At 36.6% G+C, this 24548-nt stretch overlaps 4 protein-coding genes across 4 annotated transcripts; 1 reads left to right on the top strand and 3 right to left on the bottom strand.

Annotated features, from left to right (window-relative positions):
- Positions 1 to 5065: 5065 nt before the first annotated feature.
- LOC116120587 (L-ascorbate oxidase homolog) lies at positions 5066 to 8698 on the bottom strand. Its single transcript, XM_031406541.1, has 8 exons — positions 8306 to 8698; positions 8071 to 8180; positions 6871 to 7141; positions 6669 to 6771; positions 6245 to 6590; positions 5778 to 6143; positions 5607 to 5685; positions 5066 to 5523 (listed from the first exon to the last, which is right to left on the bottom strand). Exons 1-8 carry the CDS (start codon positions 8447 to 8449, stop codon positions 5311 to 5313), a joined length of 1632 nt encoding a protein of 543 aa, XP_031262401.1. The 5' UTR covers positions 8450 to 8698; the 3' UTR covers positions 5066 to 5310.
- A 3174-nt stretch (positions 8699 to 11872) lies between these two features.
- LOC116120550 (agamous-like MADS-box protein AGL29) lies at positions 11873 to 12514 on the bottom strand. The gene has a single exon (XM_031406502.1). It carries the CDS (start codon positions 12512 to 12514, stop codon positions 11873 to 11875), a length of 642 nt encoding a protein of 213 aa, XP_031262362.1.
- A 1195-nt stretch (positions 12515 to 13709) lies between these two features.
- Positions 13710 to 17908, top strand: LOC116120549 (probable rhamnogalacturonate lyase B). The gene is made up of 15 exons (XM_031406500.1): positions 13710 to 13751; positions 13822 to 13943; positions 14043 to 14093; positions 14168 to 14290; positions 14377 to 14496; positions 14583 to 14724; positions 14818 to 14991; positions 15832 to 15987; positions 16092 to 16198; positions 16310 to 16400; positions 16480 to 16621; positions 16753 to 16909; positions 17036 to 17152; positions 17233 to 17356; positions 17446 to 17908. Exons 1-15 carry the CDS (start codon positions 13710 to 13712, stop codon positions 17713 to 17715), a joined length of 1938 nt encoding a protein of 645 aa, XP_031262360.1. The 3' UTR covers positions 17716 to 17908.
- Positions 17909 to 18085: 177 nt separating this feature from the next.
- On the bottom strand, positions 18086 to 20122 carry LOC116120548. The gene is made up of 4 exons (XM_031406499.1): positions 19798 to 20122; positions 18978 to 19252; positions 18783 to 18893; positions 18086 to 18618 (listed from the first exon to the last, which is right to left on the bottom strand). Exons 1-4 carry the CDS (start codon positions 20120 to 20122, stop codon positions 18130 to 18132), a joined length of 1200 nt encoding a protein of 399 aa, XP_031262359.1. The 3' UTR covers positions 18086 to 18129.
- Between the last annotated feature and the right edge of the window lie 4426 nt (positions 20123 to 24548).

Here is a 24548-nt window from a genome sequence, read left to right as displayed (position 1 = left end):
CATATTTGTATGTAGAGGAGGCAGAAAGGTTTCTCTTTATCTGTTATACTGAATTATATACAACCGTACAACGATTTAAATGTTTTTGTGCTCCACCTAATACAAAGAATTATGCTATGTATCCCAAATGAAAACCCATATTTTTCATCCAAATGATATGCTATCTTTTGTAATTTTTTTTTTTTTTTTTTTAAATTACTGAGTGTCTCCAGATTCGCCTTCATGCATCTCAACTAATCCCCCAACGTCTTGAAATTGTCGAATAGGTAAAAACTCTAATGATCACTCTTATTAGTGGAGCTTATAAAACCTTTTTTTACTTTTATTATTATGACACCCAACGGTGGTTTACAAATGTGTTACTGATAGAATGTTTACTTAAAAGGTGGAAACAGTCTTATGTTCCACACTCCCTCCCTGGGAAAGAAAAGGCAAAAGGGCAGTTTTGCATGAGATGATTCTCCAAAAAAGACTATCAATCGTTTTAAAGTTGATTTTCATGCAACCCAATGTTAAGTAGGTCATTAGGAATTTGTACTTTGGTTTTATTTAGAATTCATTGTTTTAAAACTCGGTCCAGCCCGACCGGTTGAATCAAGATGCGAAAGCTTCAACGGGTTGAGTTTATGTTTTTCCTATTCATCCAAAACCCTAAAATTTGGGAGGATGATCAGCGAACAATTGCTAGTCGAGATGTTAGAGCTTTTGAAAAGAAACTACCGGTGAATGCAATGGTGGTGACGACGTTGATTTTCGGTTAGTAAATCGACCGGAAATCGAACAAAAACTGGTAGCAACAACAATCGGCTTTTGCCGGCGATTGGTGAATGGTGAGGCTAACAGGGGTGGGGTGAGGTGAGTTTTGGTCAGGAGGAAAAGGGGAGTAATTTCTAGGTGATGGAGAGGGTTGTTAACGCTGATGTCGATAAGATCTAGCTTGGAATGCAGACGCCAGCTTCGTTGATATTTGGTCGAAATCCAATTTTGGCCAGATCTTCGATATATTTTAAGGAGAATGGGCTGAAGGAATGATTGAGACTGCATCTAGGGTGTCGTCACCGCCAACCAGTCACCGACCAATTTATATTTGGGGTGTATTTGCTAAATTTCAAACCTATAGGGATGTAACGTAATTTTTAATGGTATATTTGCTAAATTTTAAAAGTTTTTGTCAACCAGTTTAACTTCCAATTAACCCGAGACCCTGCAACTTTGCCAGGTTTCACGGTTGGGTTTTGAAAACATTGATTTAAATACTTAACTACCCAAGCTCACATCTCCATTTGAAATTACTGTGAAAGAGAGGCTTCAACTTTCAATAAATATCTATTTCCTCATTTGACTATCTATGTATTGAAACATTTTAAACTCAAATTNGGGGACTATTTTGACCAGCAATTAGCGATTAATTTGCTAGTTGCTAAAAAAAAACTTTCTGCGTCTAAACAAAAATTTAGATGTGCAAACAATCTACGACAGCAATTTTGCAACTACGTGGTGACTACGAAATTTAGACGCGAAAAATGGCTAAGCATCTAAATGTTACTTTCTGCGTCTAATTTTGCTAGACGTCGAAAGGCATTTTTCGTGTAGTGCTTGTTAGGAGATCGCATAGCAGAAAACATACATTTGAGATAAATAACATAGGAATAAAATCACACCACACAAAGAGACACGATATTTACGTGGTTCGGCATAACCCGCCTACATCTATGGATGAGAGAAATCCACTATAGTTTCATGCACATGATGTATGAGAGTACACTATACACAACACCATAAACCCGATACATAAAACAAAGCGGAAACAATTATAGTTTCTAATCACGCTCAACCTAATACTTAGAGTGGAAACGATCCCAGTTTCTAAGACACTTTCCCATGATATTTAATAATCCTTACATCAAATACCATGTGTTCTCACATTCACTTATAACCTTAAATCAGTTCTTACCCCTATATTTATAAGTAGTCTATGCGATATTCTTTTTCTAATAAGATTCATATTTCAATTCCTAATAGGACTCATAAATTCTATTTCTATTTACAATTGTATTATTTATTAAATAGTTTTCCTAAAGACATACAATTTCACATGGTAACAAATAGGAAAGCGAGCCACAATATCCCAACAATACTAATAAATTTTATATTTGTATTATTTTATTTTGAAAGTTTAAGATTAAATTATTGATTAAGATTTATGAAGATGAAATTGCCAATGGACCACAAATTGTACCTTTTTTTTTTTTTTTGGTAATGATATATTGAAGTTAGAGGAAGTAACAAGATATTTTTAAAGTTATTTTGGAGTTGGCCTTGGGACAACTAACATGTACGCCGATTTTTTTTTTTTTTTTTTTTATACGGAGAAGATGGGTTCTTGGGACCACATTGTTTTGTCCATTTATATTTGTTATAAAAAAAAAAGTGTTTGATTCAAGTGGGAGTTAACTTTAATTGTTTTACAAGTGTTATAAAAAAGTGGATTTAATTGTACAAGTGTTTGGTTATTTGAATAGATTTTTTACACATATCAATTCAATTTGTTTGGCATATTTATGTCCAAACAAAATCAAAAATTTTTGAGCCTTGCCGAACTTTATCCAGAAAGTTTTTCTAACTTAAAACTCATGACACTTTAGTCTCAACTTGATGTTTGCAGTTTGGATATGCATTCTAATGTCAAATTTATGGGATCGAAAAGAATTGGAGATCTTGCAAAAATGATGATTGAAACAAAAAAGGATAGTATTTCCATTAGTTTATTTGTTGATGAAATTAGCATTTATTCTACTCGTTGTCACTGTTAGTGTAGAGAGAGCATTTTCAACAATGAATTGTATGGAAAAGTCGTTTTCAAAATAGAATGAGTAATCAATGGTTGAAAAATAGCTTAGTTATGTACATAGAGAAAAATATATTTGATAGTATTAATAATAAAGTCATTATACAATGCCTTCAAAAGATAAAATCTCGTCGAAGACAATTATAAATGTATTAGTTAATGGGAATTTTATAAATACAAAATTTGTGCTTATTTTAATTTAAAATTATATTATTCTTCTAACTTTTATCCTCTCACATTTCATTTCTAGCTACGTCCCTGCTTGTTACCATATGGATTTGAAGCAAAGCAGTAGAATTTTGCTATTGGTCCCCATGGTTATAAAATTAAGAAATAATTTTCTCTATCCTTCAAATTGATTTTCATGTGTCTTAATGAGAATATATATCGTTTTTATGTTGAAACATATAAATATTGGACTTAATTATTTGATGAAACATTTGAATCACAGTTTATTTCATATTATAATGAGATTAGTTTTTCGGAAAAACTAATAGGGTAAATTGTTTCAGAAATTGCATGTTCTGTGGTATCTTTAATCTCTGCTTCCTCGTTCCTCACGAAAATATTATTCTTTTTATTAAGAATTGTTGCAGACGCTATATAAATTTGATATTCATGATACAGTCAATAATTTTATCTGAACAAACTGTAGCATCACTTTGTTTTCAGACTACCGACAAGAATGGTTAACTTGATTCCGTGTACTTCAGTTCATAAACGTCTAGACAAGTCTGATATCTCAGTTGCTCAACTTAATTTGACTTCTTTAACCCATATGAATACCATGAATGATCAATACACAAGTCTCTAATTCAACTCAACTTTGAATTGGTACATTTCGTCTCTTGAAGTAACCCCACTTTTAAGTGTTGATGATTATTTATTGTTTCATTTAGAGGTGGGCAAGGCCCGGCCAGTCGGTCCCGGGCCTGAGCCCTCAAGGACCGGGCCCAATTTGGGACCGGTCCTTGAGAGACTGGCCCAAATCCTGAAGGAACGGTCCTGGGGTCATGAGTTTTCCTAGGGTAGTAAAAACTAAAAAGCAGAAATTGCCGTGATGTAAAATGCATGGATTTGAAAATGAAAGGGCAGTTAAATACATATTTATAGCAAAACCTTTTGGCAAGGGAAGAAAATCAAACTATCATCAATTCACCTTAACGATCTCATATATCTAGGGATGAGTAAGTTTAAACCATTGTTTAAAAACCCGGCCCGACCCGGCTGGTTTAACTGGTTGAACCGGGACCCAGAAGCTTCAACGGGCCGGGTTTATGTTTTTCCTATTCACCCAAATCCCTATGATTTGGGAGGATGATCAGCGAACAATTGCCGGCCGAGATGTTGAGGCTTTTGAAGAGAAACTGCCGGTGAATGCAATGGTGGTGACGGTGTTGATTTTAGGTGAGTAAATCTACCGGAAATCGAACAAAACTGGTAGTGGCAACAACCGGCTTTTGCCGGCGAGGCTAACAGGGGTGGGGTGAAGTGGGTTTTGATCGGAAGGAAGAGGGGAGTAATTTTTGGGTGATGGGGAAGGTTTTCAACGCCGGCATCGATGAGATCTGGCCTAGAATGTTAATGCCAGCGTCAGTGAGATTTGGCCAAAATCGAACCTATTTCTATTTTAAGGTGAATGATCCCAATGGACGATTAGGGTTGCATCTGGGGTGTCATCGCCGTCAACCAGTCGCCGACCAATTTGTATTTGGGGTGTGTTTGCTAAATTTTAAACCTATAGGGATGTAATTGTAATTTTTAAAGGTGTATTTGCTGAAGTTTAAAAGTTTTTGTCAACCGGTTTGACCGCCGGTTAAACCGGTCAACCCGGGACCCGACAACTTTGCTAGGTTTCACCCCGGATTGGGTTTTAAAACATTGGTTTAAACTATATATATTATAAATTTCATTCACTAAAATTTATTTGGACCCCGTACTCATCGAACTTTACACTTTAATACCCTTAAAAGGCTTAAGTGCAATTTTCTTAATCAATTTTTTATACATTGATCTCCCTCACTCGTTAAACATTTTCTCTATTGCATTTGCATCCACCCCAAAAACTGGGCTAATTCCACAATGAGCCCAATTAATTACTCTTATTCTTCAAAAATTCTTGCGTCATTACCATAAGCATATTGTTGTATTAGAAGTTTCTCATTGGAATTCTAGCACTGCATGCAAGTTATATTGCATCAATTGAAGATCCGTCTGTGAATTTGAAGCAGCAAAAACAAGCTTTTTCTCATTGGAATTCTAGCACTGCATGCAAAGTTATATTGCAACAATTGAAGATCCGTCTGTGAGTTACAGAAACAAACACAAAGGAAAAAATAACTCAAAGCTCAAGTTGAGCTTTCTTGTAACTACTTGCCGGCAATCAATATTTAGTTGTTACTATGATAACCAGTTAAGCATGTCACCCTCTCGTGACACATTCTGCGGCTAGCTAGCTAAGTTCAGAAAGGCCTCGTGTGACGGCCTCTTGCCCGGCCGCAAAGAAGAGCGTTCTTTGGAATTGGAAGTTCATCTCTCCATGAATTTGCAGAAGAGTAAACTCTGAGATAGAATTGTTGACCCAAGTACTGCCTTGACCAGTTCTCGGATCTTATGTTCCACATCCCCACATTGTCCAGAGCCATGTATATTGCAGTCCATGACCTGGGATAAACCTGCATTTTTGTCAAACAGATTCATCATAAATGACATTATCTTTCATGAGTTCTCGTGCCTGAAAGAATCCAATCTTTCATACCTGAGTGGTGCATCGAGCAACTGTGTCTCTCAGATTGTAGCGTGTTCTACTTGCTGGTGTCCACTGCCCACCATCCATCCTAATCATTTGCATACATTGTTAACATTTTGAGGGAAGTTAAAGCAAATTATGCATTATCATGGTTCATGTAATGATGTAAAATGAGCTCACCCAACAACAAAGAAAGAATAACCATCAATGTGATAGGACTGCACGGTGTCTTCCCAGTTTTGGAAGATGATCTCGACGAATTCACGGAAGTTAGCAGACATGACTGCGGTCTGAAGATATGCATTTCCCCAATAGGGACTGCTGGGCATGCTTCCAAGGTTGAAGACTCCAGGAATCTTGAAGTAGTCCGCTAGTTTTAATGGAGTGTCTGGTGAAATATATGAGACACTATTGATAGCATAACGCTGCTTGCCATTAATAAAAGGAGCAGAGTTTGCAAGGGTGATTGTGCGGCTAATTTTGATCATTCCATAGTGGTAAGAGCCTTGAGGATTAGGCCTCGGTCCACTCGCAGTCAAATTCCATCTGGTATAGGCCACAAAGAAAGCAGCGATATTAGGAAAATTTTGAGCATAGAAAATTGGTTCAGTTTTAATCTACTTCTAAATGAATGTACAGCTAATTACCGGATTGATCTGGCCTGGTTGAGGGACCAATCAATCTGAGTAGTAGGACCTCTAGGGATTGGACCGGAGACACCTATGCGCGAATTGCTGTAATGAAGAATGGAAGTAGTTGTGAGCACAGGAGTGGTGAAGCGCGACGAAACAACAATGTAGTAGTCCTTTGCAGGCTGATCTGCAGTGACCAAGACAGAATAGGATTGCCCCAGATGAATGTCAAGTGCAGCGTAGGTGTTCTGTAGTGTATGAGAACCCTCCACTTCTACCAGTTTCATCTTGTGTCCTTGTATCCTGAAGTTAATTGAAGTTGCAATCCCCACATTGGATATCCTGAACCTATATGTTCTGCCTGCAAACACAATTCAATGATGTTAGCGCACGATGAAACAATTGGGATCTCATTTCTTGAAACGTTATTAATGGATACCTGGATCAACTGTGAATGTGTTTCCATTCCATCCACGACCATTAATGAGAAGTCCATCAGGGTTAGGAAGCTTTCTACCGGCGTCCAAATAACGTCTTAAAATCTATAAAATTGGAGCGAAACCAATGTTAAACAATGCATATTAAGTTTCTAGTCAGTCGATCTACACATGTGCTATGATATGAAATTAAAGCCGCCTTACATAATGGTTTGTCTTGTACCAGTCTCCGGCGAGTACAATGAAATCATTAGCAGGAGGGGGGAAAGGCACAGGAATCTTCGGACGGCTCCAGATTCTAATGCTACCATATGCACCAGCAGCCTTATGCAACCCAAGTGAGGGGAAGTAGAAATAGCTACCAATCTGGTCCTTGGCTTGGAGCACATATGTGAAGTTTTTTCCAGGTGGGATTGGACAGGTGGTTCCATAAACTCCATCCTGCCATGAATTCCTTCTTTGCTGCAGCCCATTCCTGAAAAAACCAAGTGAATTTTAACCAAAGTCCAAAAGGCATCAATTAACTTAATTATGTTATTAAACTCCTTTTCAGTTAAAATGATTAACTATTTTAAGATATATTTTAGCTGTATCTTAGCTGGAATCTAGCAGGTCCAAATAAATTGCAGATAGAGTGAGAGGGTTATTGAATGCAAACTTAGATGTCAAAGAATCTCATGAACAACAGACCTGCATTGTGCCCTACTGCACATTGAATGACAGATCGATGAAAGAGAAAATAATCATAAAGAACCCGGACCCATAAACAGGCTAATATGAAAACAAATCAAGTTGAGATCAATTTATAATGAAGATTCAGAGAATCAGAGATCTAGCATGTGGGTATTAAAGAATCACCAATCTCAACATGAGGCCAGCTACACAAAGGACAGTATTTTACTACTGCTACAGGATTATTAGTTAATTAAGGCGTATATTAGTACATTTTTTAACTAAATGTCTTTGAAATCTTAACCAAAAATAGCACACAGACAGAACAATGTGGCTAGAAAGGGTTAGATTCAATCATGTCTCCATTCTGTATTTAACTTCTGTGCTTCTTTGGTTTTAACATTTAAAAAACAAAACCAAAGAAAGAAATATGCTAACATTTCTACCAATGGGAAGTTTTCATCCACAGATCTGCTAGCCAATATAATCCAATATTTTTCTGTTAAATCTGTTGATTCCTTAACATGAGCTTTAGAGTAACTCTTGTTTGGTTGCTGAGAAAATAACACATGATACACATTTGAGAACCAAATGGTGCTTATAAAAACAGGATTCATGAACTTCATAAAACATCTTTCACTTTTTATACATTTTCTTGGGAAAAAACCAGAAGAGAAAATAACACTGAAACAGATAAAAGAAAAGAAACAAAACAAGGCTCATAACACTTACCAAGAGATGAGAAATGGTTCTCTTAGATAATTGTAAACACTTATAATCAAGTTATCATTAGTAATTGCATCGATGTGAGGCCCTGGAAACAGCCCATTAATCAAGATTCCCTGCCACATTTTCCCACATTCAAGATTCAGCACTTTCTTTGCTTTCAAAAACAAAACTTTCTGCTTTCAAAACACAAAAAAAAAAAATAACCGTTCCAAGAACACAAAAGAGAAGTCTAGTTTACCTGTTGCTTAACACCAAGAGGGTAGATGTCACCGTACGTAATTTTCCACGTGATGAACCTGTAAGGATTGTCACCATTGACGCCATGAAGAACAAGGAACAAAACTAGAACAACGAGCGAACAGAGGACTCTGTTCTCTCTCATTTTCTTGAAGACTATTCTTCTCTTACTGTTTCTTTCTTCTTCTCTTTATGAATGCTCTCGAGAACTCAGAACTCAGTTACATTAACTTACAGAGATCCAAAGAACAACAAAGAAAGAGAAATGGGGTCTTAAAGACTTAATCTTTTCTTCTCTAAATCTATCTCACTTTCTTGTTCGTTCTTCCCAGTTTTATTTCTGAGCAGAGCACCTCTGCTTTGTTTCATTCTGTTTTGTAAGTATATGCACCATCTGAGAAGATGGCAGAGAGAGCAGGCAAAAAAATGGCGTATGAGCTGTCAATAATTCTCTCCATTCAATGCGCAAGATCCGCTACATTGTACGGTCTACTCTCATCACAAACCATTGATTCCAAATGGGTCCGAGATCAAAACATGGAGCCTCTCACTTTAATGGTGTATGATTAAACTGGAAGTTCATCTCAATGGAGGTGAGTGACAAGATTGGAAGTTGACTGTCTTCAATCACATGATTACCCCTTTCACGTGATGTGCTATTGGAAACATTGTAGGGTGGAGTTCAGAAAGGTTAAACTTAAAGAAAGATTATATATTATTATATGCAGTATTTATTTCCCAGATGTGCAGTACTTTTACTATTCATGAAAATGATTCTGTAAAATGGACTCAATTCTTCCAAGTTACTACTATTATTGAGATATTTATATAAAAGTTGATATACTTTTTGACAGTAGGATTGAGATTGACAGATTGCGATGCGTGGAATTGTGGAATGTCCACCGCCAAACTGGGGACAGCTAGTGGTAGAGACTAGAGAAGGCTATGATTTGGACGTGCGCAAACAAAGTTTCATGCGCCGCTTAACCTCTGGCCGACTTGAATGGAGACACGGGAACCTGGTTCGGTAAAATTCGTCTTTAATATGACGGTGCACCGAATTTATACAGTAAATAATGTAGCAAAATTTTGATCATCGGTTAATAAGTTAAAATTAACTAACAATCCGAATTTTATCACGTCATTTGATGTATAAATTTGTATACTATCATCTGTGACTATATTATTTTCCCAGTAGATGTTGAGATGGTTTGGTATAATTCGTCTATATCCTTTAAATGGAAGAAATTCATTATCACTTTGTGAAAACGATATAAAAGAGTATACAATATCATAAATCTGATACATAAAATAAAGTAAAAATTATTTTAGTTTCTAACCATACTCAACCTAGTACCTAGAGTGGAATCGATCTCAATTTCTAAGATTTTCCATGGTGTTTAATAACTCTTGCATCAAATACCTGTGTTCTTACATTCTCTCGTAACTTTGAATTGATTCTCACCCTTGTATTTATAAATAATATATGAGATATTTTTTTCTAATATAATTCATATTTTAATTCCTAATAAAAGTCATAAATTCTACTCCTATTTACAAATGTATTCTTTATTAAATAGTTTTCCTGAAGATATACAATTTCACGTGAGAACAAATAAAAAAGCAAGCCACAATATCTTAACAATCTCCACCTTAGCGAGTTTTCCATCACAGTGATGAACATGAGTTTTTCATCATAACAAAGAACATGACGAAGATAACGCTCTACTATTACGGCATCCAAGTCATAGAGTAACCTTGTCCAATTTCGCTAGCATTCAAGTCACATAGTACCATGTCAAATTTTGCCACCAAGATTTCAGAACCACTCCACCTACAACTTAAACTCGTTGTAGTTCATCTCTTATGTGCATCCACAATCTCAATAGAACTCATCTCCCACGTCGCAACTTATAGCTTTGATACCGCTTGTTAGGAGATCGCGTAACGAAAAACATACATTCAAGATTAATAACATAGGAATAAAATCACAACACACAAAAAGACACGATATTTACATGGCTCGACATAACCTGCCTACATTCACGGATGAGAGAAATTCACTATAGTTTTATGAACACAATATATAAAAGTACACAATACCACAAACCCGAGACATAAAATAGAGCAGAAACAATCCTAATTTCTAACTACACTCAACTCAATACCTAGAGTGGAAATGATCTCAGAAACTAAGACATTCTCTCCATGGTATTTAATAACCCTTACATCAAATATCCTATGTTCTCACATTCTCTCATTTTTTCATAACTTTGGATTAATTTTCACTCCTATATTTATAGATAATATATGAGATATTTTTTTTCTAATAAAATTTATATTTCAATTCCTTATAAGACTCCTAAATTCTATTCCTATTTATAATTATATTCTTTATTAAATAATTTTCCTAAAGACATGAGAATAAATAAAAAGGCGAGCCAGAATATCCCAACAAGACTCTATGTTATCTCTTCACTATTATTACTAGAGAAACCTTTATTAGCTCTTCACTATTATTACTAGAGAAACCAAATTATGTTAGGAATTCTAACCATTCTAGTGTGCAAAGCAAGGGTCCATCCCATGGGAATTTGGGAGCTATTAATCAAAATTCAATAATGTGCAAAGTCAACCAAGATAATGAAATTAAAATAAATAATAAAAAGGACTAGCAAACTAAATTAATCTAAAATCACAATAAAAACAGTAAAAACGCTAGATTTACCAAATATAACAAAACTGAACTCTAAATTACCAAACGTAACAAAAACGATAACTAATCAAAGATTGACAAGTGAAAATCATCTAGTATATCTAATTTCACCGTAATCCTCATACTCTATGTTATTAATCTAACCACCATTATCTCAATCCAACTCTTAGGGTTGATACTCACCAAAATAAGGTATTACCGTGGGTGCTTGGATTTAACCTAGACCCAATTTTAGGGTGCAATTTGTTCTTGGCTTAGTCATATCTTTTTTTTTTTTTTTTTTTTTTTTAATGATTAGGGGTGTCTAAGTTAGTTTACACGTACCTCAACTAATCCATCAAGATCCTAAAACTATCGAACGGATAAGAGTTCCAATGGTCACCCCTATTAACAATTGTGGGGACTCGAACTCAGGTTCACCCTTATTAGCAATCGTGTGGATTTGAACTCGAGAGATCATATTAAATCGTCTTTTTGCTTTTTTACCGTCACGGGGACTCGCCCAATGGTGGTTAGCTTAGTCCTACGTTGAGGTAAAGGAAACCCCAAAATCAAAGAGTACCCAGATGCCCCAGATTCCAGGGTGGTTGACCTCCATTAAAATGAGAGTAGAATGACAGAGAGATGGAAGGATAATATGATGATTATGGCATAATAAGCATAAACCGATTGTGCAATTGAAGAACTAGGTAATTTGAAATTTCATTGAACAAGGCATATTCCTGATACAAAACCGAATACTCTGTCAAAACTCTTTGACATAAATTTGTATCTAGTTCTAATTATAAAGTAAATCTCTAACCTTCTAAATAACGTAAATTTAATTACATAATTTCACTAACGAGGGACCTCTCACTTCCCAAAAAGGTCCCTCTCATAATATCTACGCACCATCATCTCCTCAAGGGATAAAGCCATATTGTCTCTCAACTCCTCCATACAAGCCCTCCTTCTCTCTAGTTCCTCCAACTCCAATCCCTCTATGTCCTCCTCCCACCAATACTCCTCCTTCTCTTCTTCTCCTTCTTCTTCTTCTTTTTCTCCGCCCTCTTCCCCCGCTTCTGCGGCGGAATTCTCTGATACACAATCACAATTCTCTTCATGTAATAAGGAAATAGACCCTCTTTCATCATCCACATTGTATTTATTTTCATCATTGATATATTGATTTTGATCTTCTGGTTGTTGTCGTTGTTCATCTTCTTCACTCTGAAATTGGTCAATAACACCGTCAACAGACGGGTAGCCATAAGTATAAACTCTCCCTTTGGGAGAAAACACAATTATAGCGATCATCGCATCACATAACCGGCAAAGTTCACTACCCTTTTTAAACAAACCTTTTCGTCGCTTCGAAAATGCAACTTTTCGACTTGAATTCTTCTCTATTTTCTTCATCTCAATCTTCTTCCTTCCTGTACCATTAGGTTTCTTCTTTATTCTAATCTGCTCTGGCTCCTGCTCCTGTGTCTTTTCCGCGGAAGACGAAGACATTGTAATGGTGCAATAAACTGTTAAAAAGAAAAGTAAGCAGCGAGATTTATTTGCAGAGAGAAATTAACATGGATGAAAGTAAAAAGTGCACCCTTTTGGAGGGTGGAGATTCTCTGAACGTATTTATGCATGTAAATTGTGAGCCTTTTATGGGAATTGGTTTCGTATAAAAATAGGGAAGTTCGAGGAGATTAAGATAAACATTGTTGAAAGAGTTCGTTTTGAATAAGGAATAATATGGAAACAAGTCGCGGCCACTTTCATTATAAACATCAGTTAGGGAAAGTTTCTTTTGACTTCCCTTTTTTTGACCCTTTTACATTAATAAAGTTTTTTATTTAGAATTTTGATATGATTTTTATTTCCTTTTTTAAATTATTCCTAAAAACTTGAGGTTTTGTTTAAATAAGGAATTTATTATTAAATTTGGAAAAAATAAGTTTGTTACCATATAATTTACAGAGTAGACGACTTTTTCCTACCTAAATAATGGCTTAATGATATTTTCTTACATACTGACTTTTAAATTTCTCACCTATCCTGCCAATCATTGGCCAATTTTGGTATCGTTGCGATCTCAAATCACCACCATTCTCTTCTCTGATCATCACTCACCAAAACCCCTCAAACCTTACTCTCGTTAACTCTATCAATCGTCAGTAATTGAGCGATTAGGGTTTATGTAGCCCCTCCTCCCAAGTTAAATTATGACCAAGCACAACCACCAAAAGACTCATCAGTTTCTCCTCTTCAACAGAATAGATCAAGTTTGCTCTCCGTTCGTTGCCAAATCGGGAAATGTAATTTTTGGGTGGGAAAATGGTATTTTAAAAGTCTGTGGGTGAAAAATGGTCATTAAACCATTATCTGGGTGAAAAAAAGTCGTTAACTCTAATTTATAATATTAATGTTCTAATTAAACAATGTAATTAATCTTAATGTACATCCTATTTTATGGTGGTTTTTTGTTCCACTATAGTGCAATGACTCTGTTGAATCAATATACATGAATATTTAATTTCCATTGGCTGGACATTAACAAGAAAAAGCCTCTGGAATTTGTATAAAGTACTGTGAATCACCAGACAAGAAACAGCATATTTCATAACAATCAGTTGATTCTCTTAGTATTAATCGACCATGGATTATATATTAAGAAAGAAATTAAAAGAAGCCAGAAAACCCTGTTCCTGTAATGGCTAAGAAGCCGGTGAAGTTGATCAATGAAGGATCCTCTGTGAGTCTTTGGCTGCAGAAACTTTCTCTTTCTCTATTTCATGTCATCTCATTTGATGTTCTTCCTGCAGGTCATTCTGGACAATGGTTTGGTTCGGCTCACGGTGGCGAAACCTCAAGGGTATGTCACCAATATCAAGTATGGTGGAATGGACAATCTTTTAGATCGCGAATTGAGTGAATCTAGTAGAGGGTAAGTTTCAATATGCCACATTAGTATCTAAACTTCAATCCCATTTGAATATTTTAGTCCAATTTGGCATTTACCCTGCTGTTTGTACATAACTTGCAGATATTGGGATATCAACTGGAGTTTGCCCGGCGGCCAGGACAGATATAAATTGTATATTGCCTCTGATTACTTTACTTTGATGAGTTTGCTATAACTTGAAAGGCTAATTCTCTTGCATAACACAGGCTGAGTGGAGCTGAATATAGTCTCATTCATATGAGTAATGATAGTTTAGAAGTTTCATTCAAGAGTTCTTACAATCCATCATCTCCAGGAGGCAACAAATTGCCACTCACTGTTGACATAAGGTCACATGTTCATATTATATTTTTCTTTGAGACTGGACTTACATGTCAGTATGTAAATTTTATCAGTGTTTTTGCTCTTTATATAGGTATGTATTGAGGAGTGGAGTTTCAGGGTTCCACTGTTATTCGATATATGAGCGTCCTCCGGGATGCCCTGCCTTTGATCTTGCTCAAACAAGGATGGTGTTTAAGTTGCGGCGAGACCGGTTAGATTTTACCACTCTAATGAAAATTCAGCTTATTGTTTACAAAAACAGGTACTTAAATTTTGAGTTTCAAAACATTGGAGCAGGTTCCACTACATGGCAATCACAGATGAAAAACAAAGAGTAATGCCAATGCCGGAGGACTTACTTCCTGGTAGAGGCAAACAGCTGATTGTTCCTGAATCAGTTTTGTTAGTAAATCCCATCAATCCTGATCTCAAAGGCGAGGTGGGTATTAATGCAAAACCTTATGTGTCTTTTTTTAATCCTTTAAGTGAACTCTTTATCTCATCTATGGGTGATTGAATTGAATTATTGCAGGTTGATGATAAGTACCAGTACTCAATGGACAATAAAGATGGAGGAGTTCATGGATGGATAAGCTCTCGCAGCCCCATAATCGGGTTCTGGGTTATCTTTCCCAGTCATGAATTTCGAAATGGTGGCCCTACTAAGCAAAATCTCACTGTTCATACTGGTCCAGCATGTTTAGCAGTAAGTTACAGTCCAATTAAACTATAACTTTGATGATTTTTCAGAAATGTCAAGGCTGATAAAGGCAATTTGTTTTTAGATCAAATTCTAACTTTAACATTATGTTTGATGAATAATAAATTATAAAAACAATGAAAAATCATTATATAATATAATTGATATAATCTATAATTTAATTTAATGAGAAATTGGACAAGCCATATACTATCCATCTTAGAATTAACAATAATATTTGAAGTATGTGTTAGGATCCCACGTTTAGAGGAAAAAAAGGCGGGCATGTGATTTATAAGGGCTTGAACACCCTACCTTGGCAAGCTGGTTTTCAAGGAGAATTCTACCAAAATCCACAAAAGAACTATTGCCCGCTGCTCAAGCCTCATACCTATCAATTTAAGAGTGAATTCCTATCCAATGATATAAAAGCAAACCCCGACTTAGAGTGACGCCGTCCAGAGTGGGCCAACGTGCCCTTTTCTTATCAAAAGCCCACTACTCAGCCCAAAGTGAAGCTTCCCAAGCAAATGGTATCAAGTCAAACCCTGACCTAGAGTGAAGCTTTTCAATGAGAGTTCAACACAAACCCACAAAAGGATCACTGTGTAACCCAATTCTTATCAAAGACCCGGTGCCCAACCCAATTCTTATTAATATGGGAGTGGATTCCTATAATATGATAACTAAATTCTCATCGGAAATTAGATGAGCCATTTACTACTCATCTTAGAACATTCAAGTTAAAGCCTCTGTAAATATTGTTTTCCATAGCCAAGAAAAAACCGTTTGAAACCACTAATGAAAATCTAATTAGAAAATGCATGGAGTTTTTTTCTGCAACAGATGTTTCATGGAACACATTATATTGGAGACGACATCTTAGCTCATTTTAAGGAAGGAGAGACATGGAGAAAGGTGTTTGGCCCCTTTTTCGTGTACCTCAATTCAACACCTGATGCGTCAAATGCACACAACTTATGGGTTGATGCAAAAAAGCAGGTACACTTTTGATTTCTCTCATAACACTTGATTTATTTTTACTAGAACCCAAACATGCCCATGATGCAAATTTCTTTTTCCTTTTCATGCTTTGTTCATCCTAGAGGTTGCTTGAAGAGGCAGCTTGGCCGTATGATTTTGTATCATCGCCCTATTATCTAACTGTAAAAGAGCGCGGTTCAGCTACCGGGAGATTGTTTGTCCAGGACAGGTAAATGACTCACTCTCCAGTAAAGCTTTTTCTGACTGCTCAATGTGGGTTCTGGAACGCTTTAATGAATTTCTGGTATCTAATCCAGTTTATTATATTATTCGAAACTAGATTTATTTCCACTACTTTGATTCCGGCTAAAAATGCATACATTGGACTATCATCTGCAAGAACTGAAGGAGCATGGCAAACGGAAAGCAAGGTAAGGACTAACTCGAATCGATTAATTTGCCATCATGTAGACTGGAAACTTGAGCAATTGTGGATCCATTTACATGTAGGATTATCAGTTCTGGGTGCAAACAGACTCTAATGGAGATTTCACCATCAAGAATGTTGTCCCTGGAGTCTATGGACTCCATGGTTGGGTTCCAGGTTTCATTGGGGATTATCTTGACAAAGCACTAATCACCATCTCTACAGGTACTGGTATTTAAATTCTTTAGGAATAAAAAAAAAGGATGTGTTATGATTTCATATGAGCTATTGTCTTTAGCTGATTGTATCAAATGAAGTAATACTCTCAGAATACTCTTGGTAAAAATATTGCTCAGGGTCACAACCAGAACTTGGAAACTTAACCTATGTTCCCCTCAGAGATGGTCCAACTCTTTGGGAGATCGGCTTCCCTGATCGTACTGCCACTGGTTTCTTTGTTCCTGATGTGAATCCAATGTATGTCAACAGGCTATTCGTTAACAGCCCCGAGAAGTAAGCGACTTCACCTCACTCTTTGTACTGAATCAGCTTATGCTTCATTTTCTGAATGATGTTAAAATCAAGGTGAAGGTTTATACTGATTGATCTTAACTTGTTTGAGCTCTTCTACCCTAACAGGTACAGACAATATGGCTTGTGGGACAGATATGCTGATATTCATCCTGAATCCGATCAAGTTTTCACTATAGGTGTCAATGATTCAAAAAAAGACTGGTTCTTCGCTCACGTAGACAGGTCTGATTTCATTCTTTTAAATTTTCTTGTTCAAAGAAAAATGTCCACCCTGACCTGACAGTGATTTTGAACTTTTCCAGAAGAGGGCCAAATAACAAGTATCTCCCAACAACATGGACAATCAAGTTTAATCTCGCTTCAGTAATCAGTGGAATTTACAAAGTGAGATTGGCCATTGCATCAGCAACCCGTTCTGATCTCAAGGTAAAAATGACAAAGATTCAAAGTCTTTGATGTCTTGTAGATACCAGTAGTCACAAAATAGGGGTACAGTAACCTTTAAAATTTTGCAGGTGTATGTTAACTACATAGATGACGGTCACCTGGCATTTGAAGAGATGAATCTAGGGATGGATAACACAGTTTGTAGACATGGAATTCATGGACTGTACCAACTCTTCAGCTTTGATGTTTCCTCAGTATTGCTGATCAAGGGAGATAACTCAATGTTTCTCACACAGGCTAGGGGTGGAGATGCACTTTGTGGAGTACTCTATGACTACATAAGACTGGAAGCTCCTGCATCCTCAGTCAAATCAAAGTGGCTAGAAGAACAAAGGTAGAGCATGAGAGTTGAGCTCCCCTGGCTAAAGAAACACAACGATTTTGAGAAGAATTTCATCATCCGTTCTCCGAATGCCTGCTAACAAAAATTATGCCACGTCTTCAGAACATGTAAACAGAAATTCATGTCTATACACTTCATTATTTTTCAAAAGAATTCTGGAAACTAAGAAGGATTCTGAAAAATCCATAAAGTTCCTATATAATCTTTATCACGTCAGGAGCTAGCAGTAATATCTAAACATTGCTGTCATCCACAAAGCTCATCAAAATATATAAAACATAACATGCTGCAAAACCTGTTTAATCATTTCATTGAAGTATAATATGCTGCAAAACTCTGTTATATATTTCGTTTTTCACCTATAAGTATCATTAGTTCCGTTAAACCATTCACTTCATCATAACCAACATCACTGGCTACTGATTGTTAAAAGCAAAAGGGGTATTGCCTCTAATATCCCAATCATGTCAATTCTACTAATCTTATAATCACGCAAATGGCAAATAAACCGGTCTTGCCGCTTCTGCAGTGTGCCATTACCAGAAAACTCATACATCCACCCATTTTCCCCTGGCCTTGATTCTGTCCAGGCATCAACCCATCCCGCAGGTAAAGGAAACTGACCATCCAGCTTGTCATCCCAGTTCAAATCACCACAAAAGATCACATTTTCATTCCTCTCCAGATGGTTCATAGCCTCCTTTGCCTGCTCCACACATACCCTGCTAAGCATTTGATTTGATGTAGGACGACGCAGGCATGGTATCTCGAGATGGCTAGAGGCGACAACCAAAAGCTTGTCCTCCTTATCTTTAAACTCAGCAACACAAAGTTTTCTCCTCATTGTTGAATTTTTGAAGGGTATGCAATTGAACGATTTCACTTGCAATTTGGTTAACTGCATGTCATTTAATAGCCAGTTTTGAGTATCAAAAAAGAGAAAAAGATCTCACCCCTCAAAAGATCAAATTACTTCCAAATCAGTAAAACCTTCATGCGAATTATAGAAACATGATTAAGCAAACATCATTCATCCCACCTAGAGGATGAACAAAACTTTACCTGCATGCAAAAGAATTTCCCAGAATCTATCTCTTCTCCGGACAGTGCGCACTGATATACCATCCACCAGCTGGATTGGTGAAGTATGTCGTATATTTTAGCAGTAACCTCCTATGGAGCAAGTGTCCACTTGTAAGATGATGTACAATAGATTGTTTTCATCTAAAAATAATAGGAAGATCTAATTCCAAATACCTGAAAACAAATAAGGTCTGGAGAATGCTGTTGAATTAGGTCACCGACTGCTTTCATCTTCTTTCGCATCATCAAGTCTTCTCGGAACCCAACATTATAGTTCAAAATCTTCAATGACCTCATAACTGCTCCTGAATTAGTGTTCCCTGTGTGAACCCCTGAATTAGTGTCCTCTGCCACAAATGTGAAGTACTTGTTACATGTATGGTAACTGATAACAACCCATAAAGCTTCAGTCCACCATAACATTTTTTGTTGTACATCAGTACCATGACCTATAGAAGAAAACTAGCACATTTGGAACCAAAATTGCTAAAAACTACCAATTCAACCCGAAGGGGTTGGTCTGGTGGTCAAGGAGGTATGCTCTCTTCGTTGATTTTCTGGGTTTAAATTTTAGGATCACCTACCTCAATGCATAATTGTGATTTACCCGGTTCATTGGGTTTATAGGGTATTCAATATATCCTACGGATTAGTTGACGTGCACGTAAACAGGCTCGAACACCCCGGTTACCAAAAAAAAAAAAAAACCTACTAATTCATATATCCAAAGCGCTTTCTCACAGTTCACTTGGAACACATAGCCTATGACAATTCTTGCAATAACCAATTGCAGCATGATGTTTCAGTATAGCAAGATTCAACTTGTTTATTAATTGAAATAGTCATAGTGATAATCAATTCTGTTTCTTTTGAGAAAAATGGAATATTCAAATTGTATCTACATAAAACAACAAAAACATAAAATACCCAATACAAGAACAAGAATACACTAATAAAAGCAATGAAAATTTAACACCCACAAACCAGAACTCACCCTTTAAAATCACGGCTTTATTGAATGTATTAACAAGCGAATCCCCATCAAAAGGACCACAATCTTGATCTTGATCTTCGTCCCTAATCTTCGTCTCGTTACTAGGCTTCAGCATTGAAGGCAAGAAAGCAGACCAAACAGAGGAATCCACGTTAGCATCAACTTCAATAACATTAGAGTCATCGAAACTTGAACCGGGAGCCCTTGTGTTACAGAGTTGACTGCTTGTGTTGTCGCAGGGGTTTAAAGAAGAAGAAGAAGATAAAGATGGAATCAATAAAGGTGAAGATGGAGAGTTGGGGGAGTTGCATTTCCATGAAGACATTGTTGCGAAAGATGATGTCTTTGAAGGAAATGAAGAGGTATGAAATTGTTAAAAGAGTTTGTTTAGAAACAGGTTGATGAATTTGTGAAGCTAAGTACAATGGCGGCCTTTGAAACTTTGCTTGGGGAATTATAATGAAAAAGATTTTAACCACCCTGCGTTAATTGTCAACTGTGGTCAAGATTCTGTTTGTTTTGGAAACACCCGCTAAAATTAGAAGCCATTAATGGAATCTTGACTCTGATGCAACTATTTTTTTATACAAAGAAAATAATATCCTCGAGCTGGGATTGACTCAATATATACTGATATTCATCCAGGTCCCATCCTCTCTGTCAAATCAATGTACCTAGAAGAGCAGAGGTAGAGCTGGAGCATACGAGTTGTTCCCATGGCAAAAAGAAAACAAATGATTTTGAGAAGAATTTTCATCGTTCTTTGAATGTCAGCTAACAAAAATTATGCCATGTCTAGGGAAAAAAATGTTGACAGAAGAAATTCATGTTCATGCGCTTCATAATTTTTGAAAAGAATGCTAATTGCNTGGCTGCGGGCATCCCCATCAAGCCCAACCTGACCCGGGGGCAAGTTGGGTGCGAGGGTGGGTGTAGGAGACGAGTTTAAGTTCGGGGCTTAAGGTCTCGACCCTCCCCGTCCTGCCTCGCACCTATTCCTATATGCTAGTCTCTCTTGAGAATTAACGGACCATATGTAAACTACCCAAACACCTTGATTTGAAAAAAAAAAAGATTAAGAAAAAGCGACCAATAAAATTACAAGTGACAGATAGAATCTTTAGTCTATAAAAGTGGGAGGGAATCATTGCAGGAAGGTGGGAAGGTGGGTGTGGTTACAATTAATCCAATATAATTAACAATTTGATTATGACCTTTCGAGCTCAAAAGGGATGTATTAAGCGAATAATTTAAAGTTTTAAACGTTCTTTAAAAGGCAGGTCAGTGGACAAGGGACCACGGTTCAACCATTATATGAACCAAATAACCAATTGTGTCCATATTCAAGCAAGGTGTGTTGCCAGTTATGACCAAAAGTAACCCCTTTTCAAGGTCATTATCATTATTATTTTATGGTTTCCCTATGTTTCTCCATAGCCGCCCACTTTTTCTATTTCATTATATTTTTGCTCTCTTTTTTGGTAAATATATTCGTTAATAGTACTTTCACATTTATTAAATAATCTTACCATGTTCAACTTGTTATATTATATTCAATGTACAACATTTGAGAGCTCAAAATGGTCTTCCAATGTTCAATTAAAGATGACAATTTGGGAGGTTTTTTTTTATATCCGTAGTTGACCCCGACAAAAGTGGACTCAAAAGAGTTGGGTTTAGGTCTAAGCGAATAAAAAACATCTACAAGGGTATGTTGTTAATTGGGCAAGCATCAAATTTTTTTTTTTTTTTTGCTACAACACCCCTTGTAGTGGAGGTGTTAGCTTTTATTGGCTTGCAATCTAGGTTTGAGTAAGGTCTTGCTAGGGAAAAAAAAAACTATTTAGATCTTATCAAGGTTAAGAAGAAAAAAGTTTTTTGAAAGATTGAAGCTTCGTTTGGTTCACATATTGGAATACTAGTTTTCCCAAAAAAGTTAACTTTGGTTCACCTATTTTCAAAATATAATTCTAAATTATTCAATTTCCTTTAAACCCCCTAAATTTGTTAATTTAACCAAACAACCCCTAATTTTTTTTTTAAATTGACAAAAACACCCCAGCAACCCAAATTTATCAGATTTCGGGGACCACTACTGGAAGCTGGCCGGAACTGGTGTAATGACGCACTACCAACTGAATCTGGCCGGTAGTGCGTCGATCTAGCCTTTTCCGGCCAGATCCACGTTGGATCTGGCTAGAAAAGGCCAAATCTATAGCCAAAGATCTGGCCGTCAACAACCAGATCTTTGGCCGTAGACAATCGTCAATGACGACCATATCTTTGGCCGTCGTTGACGATCAAATGCGGCCAGATCTGGCTATCAAGCAAATCTAGCCGGAAAAGGTCATATCGGCGCACGACCGGCAAGATGAGCCGGTCATACGCCGTTACGGCAACTCCGACCACCCTTTGGTGGTGGTGACTGACTATCTGTATTTATAAATGGATTGCGTGTGTTTCTGTTAATTTTGAATATTTTAATATAGAGGTGTTTAGTAAATAAATAAACATAGGGGGTATTTATGTTAATTTTAAAAATTCTACATCGTAATATCCACCTAATTTAACTTTTTTCAAAAGATTATTCTAAAAGCTACCAAATAATGAACTAAACGGAGCCTGATAGAACAATAATACTAGTCTTACAAATACAAATACAAAGAGGATTGTACAAAGTGACGTGGCAGTTGATGTGACAATTCCACATTAGTTGCCATGTCATCAATGAAAAATTAATTATTTTATTCTAATTTTCTATTTCTTCTTCTTCGTTTCTTTATTTACTTTATTATTTCAAAATTCAAAATTTTCAGGCTAAGTTAAACAATAAAATATCCAAAAACTCACAATATTATCCAATATTATTCAACTTTTTTTAAACCCCTTAAATTTGTTAATTTAATTAAATACCCCTAAATATTTTTTTTAAAAATTGCAAAAACACCCTTAAACCCACATTATACCAGATTCCGGCCACCACTGTCAGAAGTTGGCCGGAATTTAGTAGGATGGCACACTACCGGCTGGATCTTGCCGGTAGTGCGCCGATCTAGCCTTTTCCGGCCAGATCCACCGTGGATCTGGTCGGAAAATGCCAGATATAAAGCTAAAGATCTGGCCATTGACGGCAAGATCTTTGGCCTAACCAGACGTCAACGATGGCCAACATATGGTCTTCGTTGACCATCAACGACGGCCATATCTTTGGCCGTCGTTGACGAGCAAATGCGGCCAGATCTGGCCTTTATTGGCCAAATCCACCATGAATCTGGCCGACAAAGGCCATATCAGTGCACGACCGGTAAGATCCAGCCGGTCATGCGCTGATACGGTGACTCCGGCCATCCTCTAGCGGTGGTGGTCGGCTGTCTGTATTTGATAGGTGAGTTGGCGGTGTTTTTGTTAACTTTTAATGTTTTATTATAGGGGTGTTTTATAAAAAAAATAAACATATGGGGTATTTTATTAATTTATAAATATTACATCGTAATATCCACCCAATTCAACTTTTTTCAAAAACTTTTCCTAAAAACGTAAAAATGTGAACCAAACGAGCCTCAGTTTTCTTCTCCATCATTCTGTTCTCTTGTCAGCTCCACTCCATGGCTCTCGAAGAATTTTAAGTTTGAAGTGGTTTTGTTATTTTTATTGCCACCTCATTAATTATTAAACCATTGAATTATTATAGATCTAATTTGTATCAATAATTTAAGTTAATAAATAATAGATTCTACATGTTATTTTTGTCTTGGCATGCAGATTACTTGGTTCAAATGTGGAGGAATGTCATTGGGCCTAAGCTGCGGCCGAATCCATTTTCCTTCCACTGGGTGACTCCCAATAACTGCAAAATGGATTCATTTTCCTTCCATTTAACACCCATCCAAGTATCTCATTTACAGTCCAAAATTTCAGGCAAAATCCCAATTTTTGAGACCTTAAATGCCATCATTTGGCAATGTGTAGCCCAAATTAGAGATGGGTCAGGCTCAAATAAAGTGACAATATGCAAAAAAGATCCTCATAATTGGAAAAACTAATGCGAAGCTGAGCAATAGTCAGATCATAAGTTGTGTTGAGGCTCATATTCAAATCAAGGATGCAAATTTAGAACAATTGGCAGCAATTTTGGTTAACGAAGGGGTCGATGAGAGGGGTGAGATTGAGAGCGTCCGACCCTATCGTTTGAAAGCTTCTAAAATCCAACGGAGGAACCAAAAGAAATAAGTGAACAGAGTGACCGCGTAGATTCTCCAAAATTTTGCCATTACCTCTGCTGTGGCTCTTCGCCGTTGTCAATTGAGGTGCAGATTTTTGGAATCGTTTTTGTGCACACATTGTCAGTTGAGGTGCAGTGACTGTTAATTAACTTATGTCCATTCTAATTGTTGCAAGGGAATTCTATTAGAAATGGTCAGGGTAATGCTTCAAATACCAATTGGAAAAATCGTTCAGGAAAAATTTATGTAAGAAATCCAAAAAGAGAGCAGTCACGGGGGTGAGTGCTTTTACCTTTTTCATTTCTTAGTCTATGATTTCTGTTGGCATAAGATTTCAACTTGTTATTTGTAATTGAACAATGACAATGTAATTTGTGTAGGTTTCATAAGTCTTAATTTCATCATGGGGATAATGCGAAGAGAAAAAATGGGTTTCAAAATAACCACACAAGACTTCTGCAGAAATAGAAGATACAAGAAATGCATAAGAGGAATGAGAGCTTAAGCCTGGAATGAATTTTTGATTCA

The sequence above is a fragment of the Pistacia vera genome, unplaced genomic scaffold (genome assembly GCF_008641045.1).
Source record: "Pistacia vera cultivar Batoury unplaced genomic scaffold, PisVer_v2 Contig94, whole genome shotgun sequence".
Taxonomy (NCBI): domain Eukaryota; kingdom Viridiplantae; phylum Streptophyta; class Magnoliopsida; order Sapindales; family Anacardiaceae; genus Pistacia; species Pistacia vera.
The sequence above is the reverse complement of the archived record's forward strand: the minus strand, read 5'-3'. Positions and strand labels throughout refer to the sequence as shown.

Bases quoted from the DNA above. Each gene is read 5' to 3' on its own strand.
- LOC116120587 (XM_031406541.1), bottom strand. From the start codon at position 8,449: ATGAGAGAGAACAGAGTCCTCTGTTCGCTCGTTGTTCTAGTTTTGTTC. The intron at 8,181-8,305 runs GTAAACTAGACT...AAAATGTGGCAG, and splicing joins CTCTTGGTGTTAAGCAACAG to GGAATCTTGATTAATGGGCT. The intron at 7,142-8,070 runs GTAAGTGTTATG...TGGTTTTTTCAG, and splicing joins GAACCATTTCTCATCTCTTG to GAATGGGCTGCAGCAAAGAA.
- LOC116120550 (XM_031406502.1), bottom strand. From the start codon at position 12,514: ATGTCTTCGTCTTCCGCGGAAAAGACACAGGAGCAGGAGCCAGAGCAG.
- LOC116120549 (XM_031406500.1), top strand. From the start codon at position 13,710: ATGGCTAAGAAGCCGGTGAAGTTGATCAATGAAGGATCCTCT. The intron at 14,094-14,167 runs GTATATTGCCTC...TGCATAACACAG, and splicing joins GGCCAGGACAGATATAAATT to GCTGAGTGGAGCTGAATATA. The intron at 14,725-14,817 runs GTGGGTATTAAT...GAATTATTGCAG, and splicing joins ATCCTGATCTCAAAGGCGAG to GTTGATGATAAGTACCAGTA.
- LOC116120548 (XM_031406499.1), bottom strand. From the start codon at position 20,122: ATGTCTTCATGGAAATGCAACTCCCCCAACTCTCCATCTTCACCTTTA. The intron at 18,894-18,977 runs GTATTTGGAATT...CTTGCTCCATAG, and splicing joins CAGACCTTATTTGTTTTCAG to GAGGTTACTGCTAAAATATA. The intron at 18,619-18,782 runs GTAAAGTTTTGT...AATGACATGCAG, and splicing joins GGAAATTCTTTTGCATGCAG to TTAACCAAATTGCAAGTGAA.